The sequence below is a fragment of the Lepidothrix coronata genome, unplaced genomic scaffold (genome assembly GCF_001604755.1).
Source record: "Lepidothrix coronata isolate B3197 unplaced genomic scaffold, Lepidothrix_coronata-1.0 Scaffold3, whole genome shotgun sequence".
Classification (NCBI taxonomy): Eukaryota; Metazoa; Chordata; class Aves; order Passeriformes; family Pipridae; genus Lepidothrix; species Lepidothrix coronata.
The window spans coordinates 3713625-3735560 of NW_016690183.1; the positions used below are offsets into that span (position 1 = coordinate 3713625).

General features: G+C 42.4%; 1 protein-coding gene and 1 long non-coding RNA gene across 11 annotated transcripts in view; one reads left to right on the forward strand and one right to left on the reverse strand.

Annotated features, from left to right (window-relative positions):
- Positions 1–337: 337 nt before the first annotated feature.
- LOC108500590 lies at positions 338–12401 on the reverse strand. Its single transcript, XR_001875919.1, has 3 exons — positions 11829–12401; positions 5039–5185; positions 338–798 (listed from the first exon to the last, which is right to left on the reverse strand). It is a non-coding gene; the product is annotated as an uncharacterized LOC108500590 (long non-coding RNA).
- A 3540-nt stretch (positions 12402–15941) lies between these two features.
- The window catches only part of NFX1 (nuclear transcription factor, X-box binding 1), a 75635-nt gene continuing 69640 nt past the window's right edge, over positions 15942–21936 (forward strand). For all 10 annotated transcript variants that reach the window (XR_001875902.1, XM_017821565.1, XM_017821569.1 and 7 more), the window contains exons 1-2: positions 15942–16017; positions 20317–21366. Coding sequence is in view for 9 of the 10 variants with exons in the window: in XM_017821565.1 (XP_017677054.1) it covers positions 15993–16017; positions 20317–21366 (1075 nt within the window). In the remaining variant the exon portion in view is untranslated. The remainder of the gene's footprint in view (positions 16018–20316; positions 21367–21936) is intronic.

Sequence of the window (21936 nt, forward strand, 5' to 3'; positions counted from 1 at the left end):
TCTACAAGCCTGAGGCGAACTGCTCTCGCCACCCTCTCTCTGCTTCCCTTCTGGCGAACTAGAGCTACCGTCTAGATATGGGCATACTTAGCTGTTGCTATTCTCTGACGCGCACACCCCCAGTTCTTAAAACGGGAGCACACCAGTTCAGCTCACTCAGCATCTTGTGGGAGCATGATACTGATGGCAAAAGATCAAACTTTTCATTTCACTCAAGCATTTGTAAAGAGGCTTTCAAGGGTAGTATTTAGCACACTTATCATGGCTGCCTGCATCTACCACTTATGCAACATCTTTCTATAGTGAGCGAGCTACGGTAAGAGTTTACAGAATCATAGAATGTTTGGGTTGAAAGGGACCTTAAAGATCATCTAGTTCCAACCCGCTTGCCATGGGCAAGAACCTGCTGCTAGAACAGAATGCTGATGTGTTTCAGGCCATGCGTTCGATCACTTAGAAGTTAAAGTAGTAACTGGTGTGTTGTTCCACCTTGTTTTACTGTTGAGGTATGATTTCATCACATTATTTCCATAGTGATCATTTGGTATTTTGTACACAGGACAGATAGTTGCACACAGTGTGAGTTCTATTCAGCACATGCTGTTGGATTTTATTCACTGAATGCTCTTCGCAACATTGCTGATGCTTACATTTTTAGTCTACCTGAAACTTTCTCTGACTCAGTTTATCCAATTGCTTGTTCATTGTTTTCTTCCTTGTAGTTTGTACATATTCCTCAGAGGAATCAATATTGATCTCTAGATCTGCGCACCATGTTAAATCTTCCATCATCTGGACCTTGATGAAGACATTGAAACTTTTAACTCCTTGATCAGTGCTCTGATGAAACACAGTATTTCAGGCTTTCTCAATCTTTCTACTTTGAGAGCTTTACAACAGAATAATAAAATAGTCATTAGAGCAGCAGTAGAGTTTAAGTGTCAGTGTCACTGGAATGAATTCACTCTCTTGGGTAAAGTTTCCATGTGAAGTGCCCTTCAAAGAGAATGGAGCTGAGCACTACTCATTTTAGATTTGAGAATTTGGGGCTGTGATCAGGTCAGGTAACAAGGCACTTTATTAGGTGAGTTATTTAAGGGCAGGGTTCTGCAGAAATATATGACACTATATCTGAAAGAAATTAATAGCTAAGATGTTTTTAGAAGAATTCAGTGTTTCTTTTGACTCTTCATGCTTAAGTGAAAATGTTATCAAAATTTTGTTTTAGCATTGACAATGTTGAAATTTTCTAGTTGTTTTGACATCACAGAATCATTTAGGTTGGAAAAGACCTCCAAGATCATCAAGTCAAATTTTTGACCAACCTCCACCTTGTCAACTAGACTGTAGCACTAAGTTCCACATCCAGTTGTTTCTTGAACACCTCCAGGAATGGTGACTCCACTACCTTCGTGGGCAGCCATTTCCAGTGCTTTCCATTAAGAAATTCTTCATAGTCCAACCTGAATCTCCCCTGGTGCAGCTTGAGGCTGTGTCCTCTTGTCCTGTCACTAGTTGACTGGGAGAAAAGACCAATCCCCACCTTGCTATAACCTCCTTTGTAGTTGTAGAAAATGATAAGGTCCCCCTGAGCCTCCTTTTCTCCAGGCTTAACACCCCCAGCTCCCTCAGCCACTCCTCATAGTGCTCTTAACTCTTCACCAGCTTTGTTGCTCTTCTCTGGACACACTCCAGTACCTCAATGTCTTTGAATTGTGGGGCCCAGAACTGGACACAGAACTCAAGGTGCTGCCTCACCAATGCTGAGTAGAGGGAGGTAATCACTGCCCTGGTCATTCTGGCCACACTATTTCTGATACGAGCCGGGATGCCATTGGCCTTCTTGGCCACCTGGGCACACTGCTGGTGTATGTTCAGATGGCTGTTGACCAGCACTCCCGCATCCTTTTCTCCTGGGCAGCTTTCCAGCACTCTTCCCCCATGCTGTAGAGCTGCATGGAGTTGTGATCCTGCATGCAGGATCTGGCACTTTGCCTTATTGAACCTCATAAAATTGGTCTCAGCCCATCAATCCAGCCTGTTATACTCCCACCCAATTTAGTATTGTCCACGAACTTACTGAGAGTACACTCGATTGCCTCATCCAGATCATTAGTGAAGATATTAAACAGGACTGGGCCCAACACTGACCCTTGGGGAACACCACTAGTGAGTGGCCACCAACTGGATGCAGCATCATTCACCACCACTCTCAGGGCCTGGCCATCCAGCCAGTTCTTCAACCAAGCAAAGAACTGTCTAAGCTGTGGGCTGCCAGCTTTTCCAGGAGAATGCTGTGGGAGACAGTTTCAAAGGTTTTACTGACATCCAGGTAGACTACATCTGCAGCCATCCCCTCATCCACTAGGAGGGTCACCTGGTCGTGAAAGGAGATAAGGTTGGTCAAGCAGGACCTGCTTTTCCTAAACCCGTGTTGGCTGGGCCTGATCCCCTGGTTATCCTGTACATGCTGTGTGATTGCACTCAAGATAATCTGTTCCATAACCTTCCCAGGCACCAAGGTCAGGCTGACAGGCCTGACCTCCTTCCCTGGATCCTCCTTCTGACCTTACTTGAGGATGGGCATCACATTGGCCTACCTCCAGTCATTTGGGACCTCCCCAGTTAGCCAGGACTGATTATAAATGACAGAGTGGTTTGGTGAGCTCTTCTGCCAGCTCCCTCAGTACCCTCTCATGAATCCCACCTGAACTCATAGACTTTTGAGTGTCTAAATAGCTCAGCAGGTCACTAATGACTTCCTCCTGGATTATACAGGGATTCTAATCTGCTCCCTGTCCCTGTCTACCAGCTCAGGGGGCCAGTTGCCCTAAGGATAACTGGTCTTACTGTTAAAGACTGAGGCAAAGAAGGCATTAAGCCTTTTTCTCATTCTTGCTTACAATGTTCCCCACCATGTCCAATTAAGAAATTTTCCTTGGCCCTCCTTTTGTTGTTGATGTATTTATAAAAACCACTTCTTATTATCTTTCTCAGCAGTGGCCAGATTGAGTTCTAGCTGAGCCTTCACTTTTCTAATTTTCTCTCTACATGACCCAACAACATCCTTGTACTCTTTCTGAGCTTCCCGTCCCTTCTTCCAAGGGTCATAAACTCTTTTTTTCCTTGAGTTCCTGCAAAAACTCCTTGTTCAGACAGGCCAGTTTTTTTCCCCAATGGCTCATCTTTTGGCACATAGGGATGGGCTTCTGCGCCTTTAAGATTTCCTTCTTAAAGTATGTCCAGCTTTCCTGGACCCCTTTGTTATTAATGACTGTTTCCACCTGCTGGAAGTCCAAAGTAGATGTTCTGTTGACCCCCTTCCTTAATTTCACCAAGAACTGGAAACTTATCATTTTGTCATCGCTATGCTCAAGATGACCTCCAGCCCCCCCATCTCCCAGCAGCAGGTTTCTTCTCTCTCTGTTTGTAAACAGCAGGTCTAATGCGGCATCAGCCCTGACAGGCTCACTTACCAGCTATATCAGGAAGTTATCTTCTACACAGTCCAGGAACCTCCTAGACTCCCTTCTCTCTGCTCTGTTGAGTTTCTGGCAGACATCTGGCAAGGCGAAGTATCTCACAAGAACAACGGCTAGGGATCATGAAACATCAGTCAGCCTCACTCAGAATACTTCATCTGCCTCTTCATCCTAGTTAGGTTGTCTGTAAAAGACTTCCACCAGGATGCCTACTACCTTGTTAGCCTTCCCCCTGATTCTTACCCATAGGCACTCAACCTTATCATCACTATCGTTGAGCTCTGTACAGTTGAAACACTCCCTAATGCACACTTCTTCTAAAACAGCTCGTAAGTTTTAATGGTTCAGACTCTGAATACAGGCAGAATTAGGCAAGTAAACTTATGAAAATTTTGTATTGCCATTTAATTTTTTTATGTTACATTCCCATTCCTTGACAACAAGAAAATATTTTAAAGTTCTGTTTTAACTCACACTACAAAAACTAGTTATTAAAAAGCTAGTTATTTTCCTTTAGAAAAATAATATATCTTACAATTTAAAATAGGCAATATTAAATAATAATGTAAATTATATGCTTTTTTAAAAATTGCACTTAACTTGATTAGGCCAAGTAGAAGAGTGATTGTAGGGTATGGAATTCCAAGTTCTACTTCATTATATATCCAGTAATGAGCACATCAGAGTTCAGAAGATGCATGGGGATGGGAAGGCACTAAGAAGGGCAGACTGGATCTAAAAGAGAAAGGTTATAAATCTGGAATTTAAAAAGCCCTGTGAGTTCAACAGTAGACTTATACAGGGCTAAGATGTCTGTGCCATGAAGTCTGAGTCACAGAGACTTTGATCTCTTTTGTTGATGATAAAACAGAAAACTGGCAACTTGGTTAGCTGTGAAACTCCTCATTGCTGAATGGGGCCATTTTAAAAGAATTAAATTATGACTGCAGGGTTATTGTGTTTATTTAGCAGAACTGAAATAGTCAGCAGCACATGAACATGATTTCTTTACTGTTGCTTATAGAGATAACGTAGACTGTCCTTCCTGGTTTTCATGAATGAAGAACAGAAAGAATCAGGTGCTAACGTTCCCAAAAAAACACTCAGGTGGTCCTTAATAGCACAAAAGTGTCATCCTTTCATCACCAGTATCTGAAGGCAATTTTGATGATAGGTGCAATTAGAGAGACTGCAGAGGAAATGCCTAACCGTCTTCACAGCATGTCAAGGTGACAGCATCATGGTCTCTGGCACTCTCAGTTTTATACTTGAAAAGTTTATTAACCATAGTAAGTGTAAAAGAAATCTTTAGACTGGATATTAGTTCACCGAAAAAGAGTTATCAAGCATTGGAACAGGCTGCCCAATGAAATGCTTGAGTCACCATCCCTGGAAGTATTTAAAAGTCATGTAGCCACTTAGGAATATGGTTTAGTGGTGGACTTGGAAGCGGTAGGTTAGCAGTTTAATATGATGATCCTAGAGGTCTTTTTCAACCTAAATTATTCTACAATTTAATACTTTAATATTACTCCATGGAAATGTGCTGCTTCTACCTATCATACGGAGAGCTACTTCCTATGCAAAAACTTCTATGCAGTCTTTCAGTGGATTCTCTTGTTTCAGATGCTCTTGCTGATTTCAGATTCTTGCGGTGTTCTCCTACTGACAATCTAACATGAAAGGTTAGAAGTACTTCACACCTGTAGAATGGAAACACAGACTAATAGGATCCCACTCTTTTCAGTAGAAAGAAAACACATCAGGATGGAAGTATAAGCTTCACTTTTTCTTGCTTCCTGTCCCCAGCACCCTGGCATGCAATAATGGCAGGGAAGCAACTCATTTAACACAGACTTGAAACAGCTATTTTATTTAGACATTAGCAGGAAAGCATATTGTAATTTTGTTACTATAAATAACATTACAGCATTATAGAAAAAAATGGCTTGCAAGGGGCCTCTAGACATCTGTAGTCCAACCTGCTTGAAGTGGATTTAACTACAAGCTAGATCGGGTTGCACAAGGTCCTGTCCATGTGATTTTTTAAAACCTCCAAGGGTGTAGATCTTACCATCTCTCTGGCCACCCTGCTTAACTGTTATAAGAGTGAAGAATCATTTTATCCTCTCCAGTCAGAATTTCTGTTGTTTCAGTTTGAGTCTGTTGCTTCTTGTTTAATTGTGCATCTCAGAGAAGAGCTTGGCTCATTTTTCTCTATAAACCCCCTTAGACAGTTGAAGATAGGAATGAGATTTAGTCTTCTCTTCCTTTGGCTGGATAAACCCAGTTAGATTAGCCTCTCCCTGTATATATTATGGGTTCCCTTAGTGGCCCGTTCCTCCAGCTTGTCAATGTCAATGTGAATGACAGGCTTTTCATGTGCTCCCTGCAATTTTGTGTCATATGCCAACTTGCTTAGGATCCTTCTGTCCCCTTTTCCAGGTCATTGATGATGATGTTAAACAGTGTCAGCCTCAATGTTGACCCTTAAGAAATTCTGTTTAACTAGGCTTCCAGTTAGATGATTACTTGCAGTTAGTCACAGAGGAGTTGTTTACCTTTGGCTGTCTGGTATAACTGAACCTCTTCCTATTTTACTTCTCTCTCTTCCTCTCTCTCTCTCACTCTCTATACAGATATGTACGTACACACACATACATTCTGCAGAATTATGAGTTTCTGTTACATAAATTGACAGTAAAGGAATTTGACACAGGTATGCTATTTTTTGCTCTTCTCTATTTTCACCTTTTTCAGGTTTTTCCTCTAGTGTAAGACATATCCAGACACACCAGTTGAACTTATCTGCTGGGTTATCACTGCTGCATAGTATTCAGAGTCCTGAGAATAAATATATAGGATTTTTTTCAGGTGAGTGTACTGCTGAATGGAAAAAGCTTCTGTTTCCTGTAGTCTAATGGACATTGTGTAGGAATATGGGAGAGTCCTAGTTCAGGGTGAAGATGATATATCATATTCTTATCTCCCTTCTCAAGCTTTCTCCTTCTTTACTGTATTTTCTGAGTGCATATCTCTTCAATACTGTAATACCTCTTTTTTAGATCTGATTTGTCAGATATTGGAAAGCAGCTCTGTTACCACAGGCTACTCATCAATTCAGAGACATGCTTTCTTCTGATTAGGAAAGTAACTCAGAGAGGGGCTTTGCTTCTTCATTCTGTTACCATGACATCAAAGACTTTTTCTGTATAATTTCTGAAGTATCATTCTTAGTGCCTCTTCTCAGTATTGGGATAACATCCAGGTGTTAAATTATCTGGCATTGGTGGTCCTATATAGTTTTACTTCATGCAGTGAATTCTTTTACTTCGTTTCCTCAAAGAATGATAAGTGGTAGAGAAAGGAGGGTATACTGGTTGCAATGATCTATTTAAAATCCCTCACGATTAAACATTAAGATCTTTCCTTTTTAAAGAAAGCTTAATCTTATCATAGTAAATTGTGTGACACAACATTGGTAAGAATCCTCTTGTATTCTTTTTCTGGAAATTACATAAAGTAGGAAAAGTTGACTAGAAATCACAGAGATGTGACTTCTCAGTGCTAGATCCACTACATGCCAGCTGTACATGTGACAGATGCAATGGAGCAAGTGCCTTATGGTTAGAAGTGTAGTTAACTGAAAAATATATGTATGGTAAGGCAAATATGTTGGGTTTTGTGTGGACATTGGAGATGCTTTGTGTTCATATTGGGCATCTCAGCCGCACTGATCAAGATTTTCCAGGCAGAACAATGGATGCTTGGAAACTTTGCAGCAAGATAGAGTTTATAGCTAAATTCTTCCCCCAGAATATGTTGCCTGCAGTAAGCGCATCAGAAGTTAGTTGCCAGGAGTCCGTTAGCATAAAAGCCTATGGTCCTACTTGCTTCCCTAAGGATGCCATACTAAAATAATACCTACTCTATACCTGCAGACTGGTGATCTGTGCTTAGTTCCTGGTAACACAATGTGCTGTCTTTAGGTGATGCACATTGCTACCTCATTTGCTGTTTTCCAAACTGTTGAGGAATATATCTGGTCTAGGTAGCTCATCTTGCAAGCTGCAGATTGAAATGCAGATTGGCGCTGGGGACAAGAGGCTGTGAACTGCTGACCTTTTGAATAATGGCTGTGCCATGAATAAATTACTTCAATGAACTAGACATCTGAGACTCTGCTATGGGAAACCTGGGGTCAAACCGATAAGGAAACCTTGTCTGACTGTGTGAGTGGGGTGTGCAGGGAGTAAAGCCGGGCATCTGTTGGTTCACTGCAGCCACCCGCTGTGAAGGGGCTTCAGTCCCAGCAGTTAAAGTGTCTGGTGTTGAGAGTGTGACTGCCAGAGTCTCACAAATGTTCACTGTGAAGTTTCCTTAAACACAAACCAGACAGCTTTCAGCACCTCCTTAGGCCTATGGATTACCTGCTGCTTTCTTCCTCCTAGGACAGCAGAGCTGCTGCTTGCTGAAGGGTTCAAACCAAGGTGCAAGTTCTTTGGAGCCCTGTGGGACTGGTCCACTATCTATCTCAGCAATGCGTAGAAGGGAACAGTTGCTGTAGGCCACCTCTCTTTGTCCGGGTAAAAGGGCTGTGAGGGGACTTCAGAACTTGTCTTCCATAAGTAGGAAGAACACTGTTAGGACCTGGGACACTGTCATAATTTGAGCCACCCCCCCGGGGGCCAGGGGGCTTGGGACAGTTTATAACTGGACCGAGTACCCGTGGCCAAGGCTAGGGGGCTCTTTTTTTCTTCCTCCGCTGCCCAGGGAGGCAGTGGTGTGGACATAAGGCTCGGTACTGGAGCTGAGCCAGGAGACGGGACAAAGGGTTCAGAGGCGCCCTACGTGGGTTTGGACAAGGGCAGCCAAAAACTGAAAGCTGCAGCAGCTAAGGAAGAGAGGAAGCCAAACCGGCAGGCTTTTTCTGGGTAAGGACTTTTAGTGAAAGCTATTTGGGGTAAAAAGACTGAGTGAGACCCAGAAGCCTGCAACCTGGAGAGTGAGAATGGAACATCTTACTCTCTGGGAGGAAACCTTCACGAACCAGGGAAAAAGGACTCAAAAGCTGACTCCCTGGACCTTTTGTGATGAAAACCTGATGATGCAAGTGTTTCCCTTGCAGCTCAGGAGGAGACCTCAGCAGGAGCTGAGGGCTGATGGGGGTGCAAGAGACCCCTTTCCCAGATACCCCAATGAGAGAGAGACTTATCACTACCGCCTTGAAGACTTCTTCTTAAGTGATGTGGGAGGATCCAAGGGGTGCTAGGGATTGTGTTAATATTGTGTATATAATTGCTTTTTAGCTTCTGTAGTGTATAGTAATAAATTGTATATAATCCCCTTCCCCCATACTGAGTTGTGCCTGTCTGGAAGTTTCTCTTCGGTGTTGAGGTAAATTGGGGGAGGGGGGCTTGGAAATTCGAAAATGGATTTTTAGAGGGCTCAAACCACGACAGACACCAGGAGAAAAGGCAAGATCAGCTTGTGCTATGCACCTCAGAAGTCAGAAGTGGGTACAGAATTTCAACATCTGAAAAGTTATCTCTGAGGCTCCCTGCTGGGCCACTGTCTTTTGACTGACACTGACCATTCTGTTAACCAGTACCATGTTATTAGTACCCCACTACTATGGTTTTTAGCTTCAAACTTGTTTGGATTAGCAGGGCACCCATACTTGGTAGTTTAAGTGCAATGTAACTTTTTTTTTTTTGATATTTTACTCTTTCAGTGCTGCCTCACCAGGACTCTAAATGATCTTTTATTTTATATCACCTTTCAAAGGTCAGTGCTCAGTCTATTTCCTCTGTCTGTGCTGTTCCAGATTTTACAGACCTCTATCATATCCATAAAACATACACACTCTTTTCCAAAAGGTTTATCTGATGTCGGGGTTTAGAAATGTAACAAGAACTGCTAGTATTTACAATATTAGGAATAAATAGGTGTTCTTGCAAAATTTGTGGTGTGGTTGCATTTGATGCTGAGTAGTGACAATTTACTGGTTGTTCAGTTGTTTAGTTATAGAAAAGTGCAATTTGCTCAGAAACAAAGGAACCATATAATGGGGGCATATAATGGGGGCATTGTAGGCATGTTGGGAAGGCTGTAACCCCAGAGTACCTCAGCCAATGGGGAAACAGGGAGGGACCTGCATTTCAGGCAAGGGGATAAAAGAGGCTGTGACCTCTATCAAGTTGAGAGACTTCACTGGGGATTGTCTAGTGAACTCTCCCTTTTATTCGAATAAAAATTTTAGTTAGCTCCTCTGTCTTTTGGACATTTTTGAGGCTCATAATAACAGAAACATAGATATATATATATGTCGCTGTTGAGACGGCCAAAGCAACACAGAAACAGTCTTTTTCCAAAAATAGGACAGGAGAGGGATAGGATCTTTATTGCAACAGATCTCTGACATTTGTACTCCCCAGTGTAACATACATGTTGCATTATAATTGGTGTTTCTTCATAAACATACCTTAGGATTGGCTGTCCTACAGCAAACTCAGAATGATTCAGCATTTGCAGACTCACAGTGACTTGCTCTAGCAAACTCATGGTGACTTTGCAGGAAGTTCAGGATATCAGCTTTTACAGACCTGTCTTCCTTCCGACAGACCTGCTGTCAACCCTGACATATTTTTCAGAACAACAACATAGAAACTACAGATAGCTGAGCCAAGTGATTTAAAGAAACAATGAAGGGGGGAACTGAGGCAGTCAGCCAGGCAACACCCAGTTACTTTTTAACCAGGTGCACTGACTTGAAGAAGTTCACAAGGTGGTCACTTAGAACTTTGGGGGGCTTCAAAGAAGACCACCGAAGACCACTGAGGAAGACCCTCAGAGACCTTAAAAGGATATGCATGTATGTTAATAAGTGTTGGGAAATTCCGTGAATATGTAACAGGAATGCAGGGAATGAAAAATGAATAATCATGTAACATTGACATATAAGCTGTAGTGAAGATACCTCAGGGTGAATTTTGGCAAAATGATGACCAGTGCACCCAGTGCTGATTAAAGAATGCCTTATTTCTAAAACTTAGAGGTTTCTTTTAAGTGCTTCCTTTAGGCAACATATCTAAGTCATTCTTGCTTATGATCCCTTTTTCTTTGCCTTTTTCTGAACCTTTCCCTTTTCCTTTGTCCTCTGAGATAGAGGACCTGGATTTGTGTATAGTATCGATCGATTCTTACACTGTTTTGGTGTTATCTCTGTTTATTCTTTACTCCTTTCTTAGCAATGCTTAATAATTTGATTTGCTTTTTTTTCACACTATTGAGCATAAAAAAGACATTCTCATACAACTACCTGTTATAACTGTTGTAACAGCTTAGGGCTCTTTATTTCAAATGTGAAGATAGGATGGTTTATTCCCATATGCCCTGCTTCCATCTTCTTGCCCATATACCCAGTACCAAAGACTCTTCTGCTTGCAGTTCTTCTCAGCCTGCCATTGCCTATATTTCCCTAAATAACACTGTACTGTCAGCAGACTCTGACGCTGCCATTTTCAGATCTTTGAGAAATATGTTGCACAGATTAGGTTCCAAAACATTTCCTTGTGGGACTCTATTGATGACCTCCTTTTACTGTGAAAATGGGCTATTGATTCCTACTGTAGATTCCTGCTACAAATTCCTATCTTTCAATCAATTATTTAGTCCTGCAATTATTTATTTCTTGGCAGTCTAACTTTTGAGAGCTGATGACTGGCCTCTCCAAATACCTTCCAGAAATCCCTGGTCAGGATTCCAGGATCTATCTCCCTTAGCCACAAGGGATTCATAAACGTTTCAGTGGAATTGTGAGGCAGTTCTTTACAAAAGCCATTATGACTCATCTTTATGCATATGCTTACTAATTCTGATCTATCTTACAGTTTCCATTAAATTGCCCGCTATGGACATCAGGTCTGTACTTTTCTAGATTTCTTATAGCATTCTTTTAAAATCAGCTTTTTAAAGTCAGCTATAGCTGACACATCCCTGTCTTCTCCTACCAAAGCAGTTTTATATTAGAAGTTTTTCAGGTGTGGCAGTTTGAGCCACATTAGAAATCCAAAATCCAATTTCCAGGCTTTCCCCCACCCCTTCCCACAATTTATCCCAACACCGGAGAGAAACTTTCAGGCCAGAAGCTTCTATAGGGGAAAGGGAAAGTATATACATTTATTTACACAAATAAATATTATACAAACTAAAGGCGACTATATATATATATATTATTACATTTCTATCAGTCCTTTAAGCCCCTCCCTTTAACTTTAGTCCAGGAAGAGCCTTTCAAGGCTGGGAAATAACCAGTCTCTCTCTCGTGGGAGTGTTTCTACCAACCTCAAGCTGTTTGCTGCAGTTTTTCTCCTCACAAAGTCCAAGAAGATAGCTTTGAGTCCTTTCTCCTCAGTCTGCTGTGTGACCTCTCTTTCTCAGTCTCATACCTCGATTCGTAGGCTGCTGTAGTGTAGCTTATCAACTTACGCGTCCTGGAATGTTGACTCCTCCTCCAGGTTTTCATCTGTCTTGCATTTAAATCATGGCAGAGACATTCTCTGGGCCTCTCTCTTCAGTCCATCTCCAGTTTTGCCTGGGATTCCTTTCCCTGGCTCTGAGCTATATTTAGCCCGTCCACTTTGGCTCTGCTCCAATGCTGAGCCTCTCCTCCACTTTACAGTGGAGAGAAAGAAAAGCCCCCCCCTCCACAGTTTAATTGCAGAAAGGAGGGGGAAGAGGGCTTGGCTGCAAAGCCTGCCTCTCTCCTCTTACCTCAGGTGCTGTGAGTCGCGTCCCTCACAAACATTCACTCTAAATGCTGCCTCTAACTCTGGCCTAGGCAGAGTTGGGGGCCACAAGGCTCTCCTTCCTCCCCCGGAGGGGGGAAAGAAGGAGCCCAGCCACCCCCTGGCCTTCTCCACCTACACACAGCGGACACCAACAGCAAAACACTGCCAGCAGCTTCCGGTGCTGTGTATATATGATTTTTAGCAGAAGTGAACAAGACAAGTGGTGACTGGCTCTCCAGGGAACACTGCCCTGGCACCCAATCACCTCTGAGCCCCCGACTCTCAGGGAGGCCAATCTCAAACTATGACACAGGACATTTGTAGTTCACCTCTGAATTCTTTTAAAATTCCTGGGTATATACCATCTGGTCCTTGTGATTTATTACTATTAATTTTGCCTGTATGTTCCATAACCTATATATTACATACTGAATCTTTCAAGACATAACCCCTGGTGAGTGCCCTTCTAAAAAAGAAGAGCTGGCTCAGGAATCCATATCTGCTGCAGTGAGCACAGATGTAAAGAATGAGTTTAGATTTTTGGTTATTTTCTCTGTATGGTCCTTTAAATTTCTTTTAATTTTCCTGGCGCTGCAGTCTGTCTGGAGATGTCCAGAGCCTGAAGTGTTTGAAAGGGGTTTATTATTAGATTTTATGCCTTATGTAAGTTGTTCTTCAAACCCTTTTAGCCTGTCTCATGGTGTGGTTTACTTTTCATCTGTCAGAAATTTGGTTTCTATTTTCAATTTATGCCCAAATTTAGCTTTTGGAAGGATGCTTCTGAAAAGCTGTCCCCAGCAACAGACTTTTTTTTTTTAAACGAAAGCACATGCTGGTGGACTTTTTTTTTTTTTCACTTGTCTATAAGGGCTTTATGTAAGGTAGGAAAGGACGAAAGAGAGAGAACATCGCTGTGTGCTGCAATTGACTGTGCCCACAGCATTCTTCCCTTGCCTTCTGGAGGTGTACACAGTAGTCTATTAGATTATTGCTTCTGGATGCAGGGATTGCAACCCTAATGGCATCTGGAATTACCTAGGAACAGCTTCTTTAAAAACCAGGAATTCCAGGAAATCCTTTGCAAAAAAGGGTATTGTATATATGCAGAAGACTCATGCTGAACATCTAGACTTGTAATTTATTGGCTGTAGACCATTTCATCTTCCTCACCAGAATCTCAGCATCATGACAACCTTGCTGTCTTCATGTCAAAGCATGTCCTCAGTAGTCACTGACCCCAGTTGCTGACTGGTTCTTAAAAATGACTATACAGTGATGCCAGCTCAGGAGTGAATATGTTTCTGTTAGAGATTTATCTTCTTTGGCATGCATGGTGACACAGACAACAATGGCTAGGGTTTCCCTTCCTTCTGCTTCTCTACCTCATCTCCCCCTCTCCCTTGAAGGCAAGGCTGTTTATAGGCATCCCTGCTGCCGAAGACATCTATGTAAGAGACCTGAGTACATCTCTCCCATGTGCCTTTCTCCCCACCCTGGGAGTTTGTCTGGATGAGCTCAGCATCAACTTTTGTAAGTAGCTCTCAGGCCTTGAAAAACCTCAATAGGTGCCTGCCCCTTGCTCTTTCCCCTGCTGCTTTAAAATACCTGCTCTTGTCCTTTCCTCCTGAACTATGTTGCAGATATGCTTGTGTCTACCCTCTCTAATCCTTTGCCTGCTGGCTTGACTTCAGCCTTGAGCTGCCTTGTCATTACAGGTTCGCATAGCAACCTGACCTGTTGCCCGGGCTGTTGGTGAACTTGCTTTGCTCTTCTTGCTCAGGTATTGTGGAATTTACTGACTCTCAGCTCCCAGCTCTACTTTACATATGGAGCATTCTGTCCCTGCTACTTCCTGACAGGCATACTGGTCAGATGGAAAAAAGCAGCTACTGAAAAAAGAAATGAGTGATAAATGGCAAAAAGATGGGGAAATAAATATTCAAGCATGACAAAGTAGAAACAAAAAACATGTTTTAAGAGAAGGTGTATGATACAGTGGGGAGATCCTTGTCCTTCCCTTGAGCTGAAAAGAAGAAATTATAAGGAAAAGATAGAAAGACTATTTTTGCCAAACTAAAGAAGAAAATAAAATCACATGCGCGTACAGAAATGTTAGGCAATTAAGTTAGGCTATCAGGAGTGGATGGAATTGTCCCAATGCAATTTAAGACAGGAAAGGAAAAAAAAAAAAAAAGCAGAACTGTTTAGATAAAAAGGGAAAACAGAGAACAAAGGAAGACCTGTATGGACCTAATAATTGGCAAATGTGCAGCAGAACATACAGGTGAAAATCCCTATAGTACTTTCCAGAAAGAAACTGGTTTCTTGGTGGTAACAAAAAAAGAGTGTGGATGCTGAAGTGGTAGTACTGTGGTATTCACGAAAAGCACTGTTAAACATTTTTAGTAGTTCTATGTGAATATTATGGACACATCTTTACAGTAGTTACAGAGAAGTCTATGGGAACCAGAGGACTATTGCAAGTTTCTTGACAGCAGCTGGAAAACCATGTGTCTCTGAAGGGATGCCACTGCTGCGTACCTTTCTTTGCAACTTTAGATGATCACCATGTTTACATATAGTAAAGCACTTCAAACACACTCAAAATGCATGGCAAAACATGTAGCATCGTCATAAGGGCGTTGCTATACTGGTTTGCAAACTTCCTCTGCAATGTCAGGAGTCTGGGGTGCATTTCAATGGCTAGTGTTTCTGCAATAAGCCCACTGGTTCTTTAAGGGCTTTAAAGTCCTGAACTTTGCCGACTAGGAGTAATAGAGCTATGCAGCAAATGGAACTTCGAAGGGAGACTTTCACCAGGAGAGTGTGGAGGTCAAAATGCAGACAGACTGCATGCAGCAGTGCTCCTGAGGTGCCATTCTTCAGAGCTGCTGATGCTATAAAACTGTGAACTTTCTCTGCAGTGTCTGTAAAGATCAGCAGCTCTGTAAGGACTCCGAAATGTTCAGTAGATGTACTGTAACCATGGCACTGCAAACCTCTGCAGGGAGGTTTGAATCATACAATGGTTAAACACTGGTGCTGAAACCCGCAGTATGATGAATCATGCAATTCTTATGGAGTATTTGTAGCTGGAGCATAAGATTTGTCTGCAGCACCAGCTGGAGTATGGGAATTCTTGTGTGGGCTTTTTGGGATGACACGTGTGTGTCTATGTCACCTCCTTTAAGCAGTTGCATGCAACATGCAATAGACAGCCTGATGACACATCCCTGCTTTCTATCTTGTGGCTACAGAAAGCACCTCTTTGCACTGAGACAGAGACACTAGCTGTCCTGAACCCACCCTCCTGCTCTTGGCCCGCTTAGCCGGAGTCTAAACGCAGCAGGCAAGCCGATTGCCAAACAAATGATAAATTTATTGCCAGCGCTAGCATTTCTTTGTCGCTGTTAGTTTTCCTTTCTTCCTCCTTTGCAATATCACAGAAGGCTTCCGATTTCCAGCTCTTTCCGTCGGCCGGACACGCAGCATCCCCCGCTCGGCACCGGCTGGTCTCAGGGCCTCGCGGCGGGTGCTGCCGTCCTCGCCCCGCCCCGCCCCGTCCCTCCCGCCTCGTGTGCGCCTCTGCTCTTCCGCTCGCGCTTGGGGCTCCGTGCGGCTGCGCGCGCAGAGGCGGGCCTTGGTGGTGGCGCGGGCGCGAGCCGTGCGCGTTCGCGGCCGCGGGGACGCCGGACCGCGGAGCGAGGTTGGCGCTGGTATGGCGGAGGCGCGGCCCGGCGCAGGTGAATGCGACTGCCGGGCTGGGGCGGGGGGGCTCAGGCCTGCAGGCGGGGTGGGCCCAGTGAAGGGGAGGAGCAGCCATCACTCCGCAGCGATACTGCCGGGCAGAAGCCTGCGCCATGGCGGTCGTGACCGAGTGCTGGGTCGTGGAGGGGTGCGGGTTGCGGCACCACCTGTTGCCGCTGCCCCGCCCCCGCCCGCCGCAAGTTGGCGGCGCCTGTGGCGCTCAAAATGGCTGGGTTCGCCTGTGCCGCAGGACGCGCTAGGGAGAATTTTGCCTGAGGAGGAACGTACGAGCTTCTAGTATGTGACAAAGGAATGGTAATGTCAGAGAAAATCTGAAGAGGCGCTTAGTTTCGGGAGAATCTACTGCTCTCTGTCCACACCCGTACCCGTGAAAGCCGGGTTTCAGGCTGCCTGCACGGGGCAATGACAGTGACAATGTCTTAGCCCTACAAGCTGCTGTAAAACCTCGGCTTTTCGAGGAATCTGTGAGTAGAGGTCTTGGACGTGCAGGAGGTTATTGCTTAGAGTAGGTGCTACCTGTCTAGAGCGATCTCGGCAGGGGCTCACGAGTGGAGAGCGTCATAAGGACCCGAGCCGACCTGGACGGGGATTTAGCGCCACAAATGCAAGAAAACACTTTTATTTGTTTTGCCCTGCGTACTTGTATGATGCAAGTTCAGATTAATTTTAATTTTATTGGTTGTGGCTGCTGAGGAAAAGGAGGGAAACCTTTCAAGATCTATATTCCAGCCTTGCATTTAATGATTTATCATGCATTATGGGCACATAATCCTTATGTAATTGTGTCTTGAGCATGTATCCAGAAATAACACTGTTGCTTAGAGTAATTAACAATATTTAGTTTTTTCATCACATTCTTAATTTCTTCTAGTCTAGGTAGACTTCTCAGGTAATAAATGTCACATTGAGGTCCACTGATGAGCTAACTCATTTCATTGTTTATAGAGTTGTTGGATTTCTGTCAGGGAGAATCCTGGAATTTTTGTGTCCTGGGTGAAGAAGAAAATATCAATCTCTACTTTTGCAGCACCCTGATGTTAATTCAGTTTAAGATTATCATTAGTTTATGTCCTAAACAGTATCCCCTGTTCTTGGCAGCCTGGCTATCATGACGGAAAAGTTACTTGAGGTCATTTTTTGGTGGTATGAAAATGGGCCCTCAACTGCCTTGTGGCAGGTGAAATGGCCTAGGACATGGTTCAGAGAGCAGAGATTGATAGTTTCAGTAAAGTGGGTACAGTCAAATGTCTGCTTGTCTGATTATCTTTCTATCAGGCTGCAGGTCAGCTCTGATTGTGAAATCTTTTGTATGGTTTATATATATTGGAATAAAAAGTCTTAAATAGGTATACTGAGCTAAAAATTGCTTTACTGAAAAGCAGTAGATTAGTCTGGATGATGCACCACTTCTACGCTTGCCTTATAATACTTAAGATAATTGCAACAGATACTGTTGTATGGCATAAGTTCTGAAGTTGATTTATTGTTGTGGCAGTACTGTGTTATCAACAGCAATCTCATAGGTAAGTTTTGAATTGCACTTGTGTGGCGTTAGGGTGTAAACTGGCTTTTGCCCTGCAACTTCATGGACAGAGTGAGCGTATGATTTTAGGAGCTTAAAACTGAAAGATGTTTCTGCTTTTGGGGTAGATCAGGGAGTTGTAGAATGACAGTTTTCAAACACTGCAGATGTGCAGCCCATCCAGTGTATTTTGCCAATAGTGAACAGGGAAAACGACAAAGAGGAAGAATATAAGGAACAAGGCAACTGTAGAATAAGTATTCACATTGATATGCCTTTCTAGTTTCTGTCCCTCTGCACCTAGAAGGGACAAATGCATTGTATTTAAGAGCTGTTAATGGATTTTTTTTATCAGTTGGTGTAATTGTTGTTGAATGTAGTTTTTGGGTTTTGCCCTCACAATGGCAGCTGAGTGTTTTACATGGTACAATGCGTCATTAAACTGAAGATATCACAGAGTTTCTCTAAAACCTGTAAGGGTGAACAGGAAAGTGAATGCACCATTCCTCTTTTTTTTTTTTTTCTTTCTGGTACAGTTTAATACCGGTATTGTAAGATTTGCAGGGAGTGTCTTCCCTGTAACTTATGCTTCATGTTCAGCGGACTGGACCGTTTCTTGTCTGGGTATTCATAGTGCTGACACAAATACATTGTTATGTACACACTATATTGTCATCTGTCTTTAGGTGACAAAATTGGTTATTTGAATTACTTAAAACTGAAGACATCAGTCCTCAAATTAAATTGAGAGATAGTATATAAACTGAACATATAATCCTAGAATATTGAGTTGGAAGGGACTCGAAAGGGTCATTGAGACCAGTGCCTGACATCACACAGAGTGACCTAAAAGTTAAACTAGATATCTAAGAGCATTAGAAAAGATACAAGGACTCCCTGAAACAACATCTCAGCCTTGGCCATATTGATCACCACAACTGGTCTACTCTGGCCTCAAATCGGGAGGCCTGGAGACACGCCATCTATAACGCAGCTGTCTCCTTCGAGAACACACGTAGGATCACTCTCGAGGAAAAAAGGCAGCGCAGAAAGAACCGTGTATTGCAGAATACACCTCCTAAGGAGTCTTTCTGCTGTGCCTTTTGCAATCGGATATGTCTGTCACGTATTGGCCTCATAAGCCACCAACGTGCCTGTAGCAAATGTGGATAGAGCCTTCCCAAATCTTCGTTCGCGAAGCCTAGCCATGAATTCAAGCACTTATTAAACACTAAAAAGCTTGGGCTCAGGACCACTTCCCTGAAAAGCTTTTTCTGGTACTTGACTGCCCTTTAATTGAAGAATTTTTTCCTGTTACTATCCAGTCTGACCTTTCCTTGATGAAGCTTTAAGGTGTTCCATCATGTCCTATCACTGGCCACTAGGGAGAAGAGATCAGCATCTCCCTCTCCGCTCTCCCTCATGAGAAAACTGTTGGCAGCAATGAGGTCACCCCTCAGTCTCCTCCAAACTCAACAAGGCTAGTATTTTCAGCTGCCTCTCATGTCTTTTAGTCCTTTCATTGTGTTTGTTGCCCTCCTTTGGACACATTCTAATATTTTTATACCCTTCTTGTGTTGTGGAGCCCAAAACCACACACAGTACTCGAGACACCCGTAAATTCAGCCAAAAATAGTATCTCGATAAAAAGGGGTCAATTAAAAAAATGAGTGCTTGTCCAGTCAGAAAAACTGGTACTAATCAGTATTGTTTGTTTCGTTCCACTTCTGTATTGATCATGCTACTGTTGTCAGCACGTACCCCCTAATGGTGGTATGGTAAAATTACAAGAGACGATTTTAAACAGTAACAGTACTGTAACAGTACTTGAGAGACCTAGGTAGCATTAGCTTTTTGGTGAGTATCTTGGCCTAAGTCATAGCCTAAGCACTTATTTGAATTCTCATGAACCAGGGATAAACTGCACCCTGCCCTACCATGAGGGGTAACCTACTCAACGTGTAAAATCGGTACTACCCCCATGAGATTTTAGAAATTTCTTCTCTTTTTTACGTTCCTGTGTAAGACTTATCCAATATGCCACAGACTGTTAACCTGTCCCTGATATTCACTTAATAATTTCTGTTGCAGGCAGACACTGCTGGCACAATGTTACAGGAAATTGAGCAACATAGGATTTCCTATGTGCACCTCTTTCTTTTATTTAGAGACATAGAAATTACAGAAGACTTCTGAAGTAGAAGCATGGTTCATGTTGATGGCCTCAGAAAAATAATTCTGCAAAGCTGCCCTGGATAGTCCCTTTACTGTTTAATATGTCTGTATGTAGAACAGTATAATCAGAGTTCATGCAAACATTTACTATTGCTACTTTTAATTTATATTCCAAGTTTTGTATAATATTAAAATTTCAGATGTAGACAATTGTATTTAAAGAACGCCTTTTTCTTCAGGTTCATGTATGTATGTAAACATGCTAGGAAAAACTTCAGATATTAAACATTGATTATCACACTTGCATGTCTTGTACTGCTTCAAACGTTTTTCTTTATCTTTTATTTTTATATTCTTAACTCTGGGTCATCACAGTCCTTCTGTAAAGATAACAAGAGGAGTCTTCTACAAAGCACTGTATGATTCAGTTCTAGTTTCTGGAAACTTGTTTGCAGTTGTTGTGTGAAATGTGGGATTGATTGAACTTCTGTACCTTTGCATGTGTAGTAATTTTGCTGAAAAGAAGTATTTACTATTTCATAGTTTTACATATTTGCTTTTATTTTTTAATTTTTAGGTACATTGAATTTCAATCCTGATGCTGCTGATTCCATTCCTGGAGAAAGACAACCTACAGATATAAATTGGGTAAATAAAGATAGGAAAGAGTCTAACAGTAATCAGAATAGAAGTAATTTATCATTTCCTAGTCTGTCTTCTGAAAGAGGTACAGACCATGAAACCTCTTCCACAAAGCACCATGGCTTTTGTAATCCAGAAAGTCAATATGGGAATTCTGAAGACTTCCACCAGTATTTTAGTACCAGTAAAAGTTTGAAGAATCGCAACTTCCTAAGCCAGAGATTGCACAGATCAAGAAATGATAGCACATGTACTAGAAATAAGATAAGGCAAAATACTGCTGATGCTGCTGCAGGTCCAGAAATTTCAGGTGTTGCAATAGTACCTAGTAGAAGAGCACCTCCTAGAGGATATAATGATTTTCTCTCCTCAGAGAGTGACAGGGAGGTACCTAATGCAGATAGCAGAGGAGCAAAGCCAAAGAAAACGCATCTGATGCATGCATCTGGAAGAGGTTTCAGGGAGAAGGGAAAGCAAGTACATGACCGTGAAAAGAGAGTGAGCTCTAAACAGAAAGTAGAGCTGCTTGAAAATGTTCCATCTTTGGATTTGATACAGTCTGACTCTTCAGAATCTTCTGTTGGAAAGGCATTCTGTGATGCACCTGTTGGTAGTGGGGATGAGCAAAAAGGCTACAATTATCTAAACAAAAGATATCCCCGGAAGCCTGTGTGGAATAAACCCTCAGTAGAAAAGGAGTGTCAGAAAAGACATGATTCTCACCGTAGTAAGAATACAAAAGTAGGTAAGAAGTCTTCTCTTGCATATACTCCAAAAGATAAAAATGAAAGGAAGAAAGAACTCCCTGTCCACAAGAATGATGAAAACTTGACCAAGGAAGTCAGGCATCAATTGTCTGAGTCTCTCAGACTCAGTGGAAGAAAGTTCCTGCTAAAGGGGGATCAGGCACCTGCACTTCATTTTAGCTGGACCCAATACTGGAAAAAGCAAAGTGATGTACCAAAAAACAAAGAAACTCATACCGGTAAGCTTTCCAGACTGTTCTGTACTCCTGCATTAAAGATACAATCATGAATAATTTAAACTCTTCTCTTCAACTACTGCCTTGAGTAGCTGAAGAGGCTTATTATTTCACATTAGATTGGTATTGGTTTCAGAAGGTAGAATTAAATGTAGATGCATGATTTCTGAGTGACGACATGTTCTATAAGTTTACTAGAGAAGGACAGATTTTGTTTAAAGTTTTTTTCTGTTTCACTGTCGAACTGCAAATGATGACCTGGTCGGGGACCATGTTAAAACGTGTGTGTTGTGTGAGTAAACTTCTAAGCATTCTGAACAATGGGACTGGAGGACGACAGTGCTAAACTGATTTTTGCAGAATGAGTTTTCTAATGTTATATGTAGAAATAGGAAAATGCCAGACAGAGAAACTGTTTTCTGCTTCTAACTGAATTTTGTGGTTTTTTCCTACAATGGTAGTATTGAAAGGTGATTAGAAATAGAGGCGATCTCTGGACACTATTTTTGGAAGTTTGAGAACAGAAACGTAGTGTTTGTTAACAGTGTAAAGCAGACTCACTGGTTTTGAATG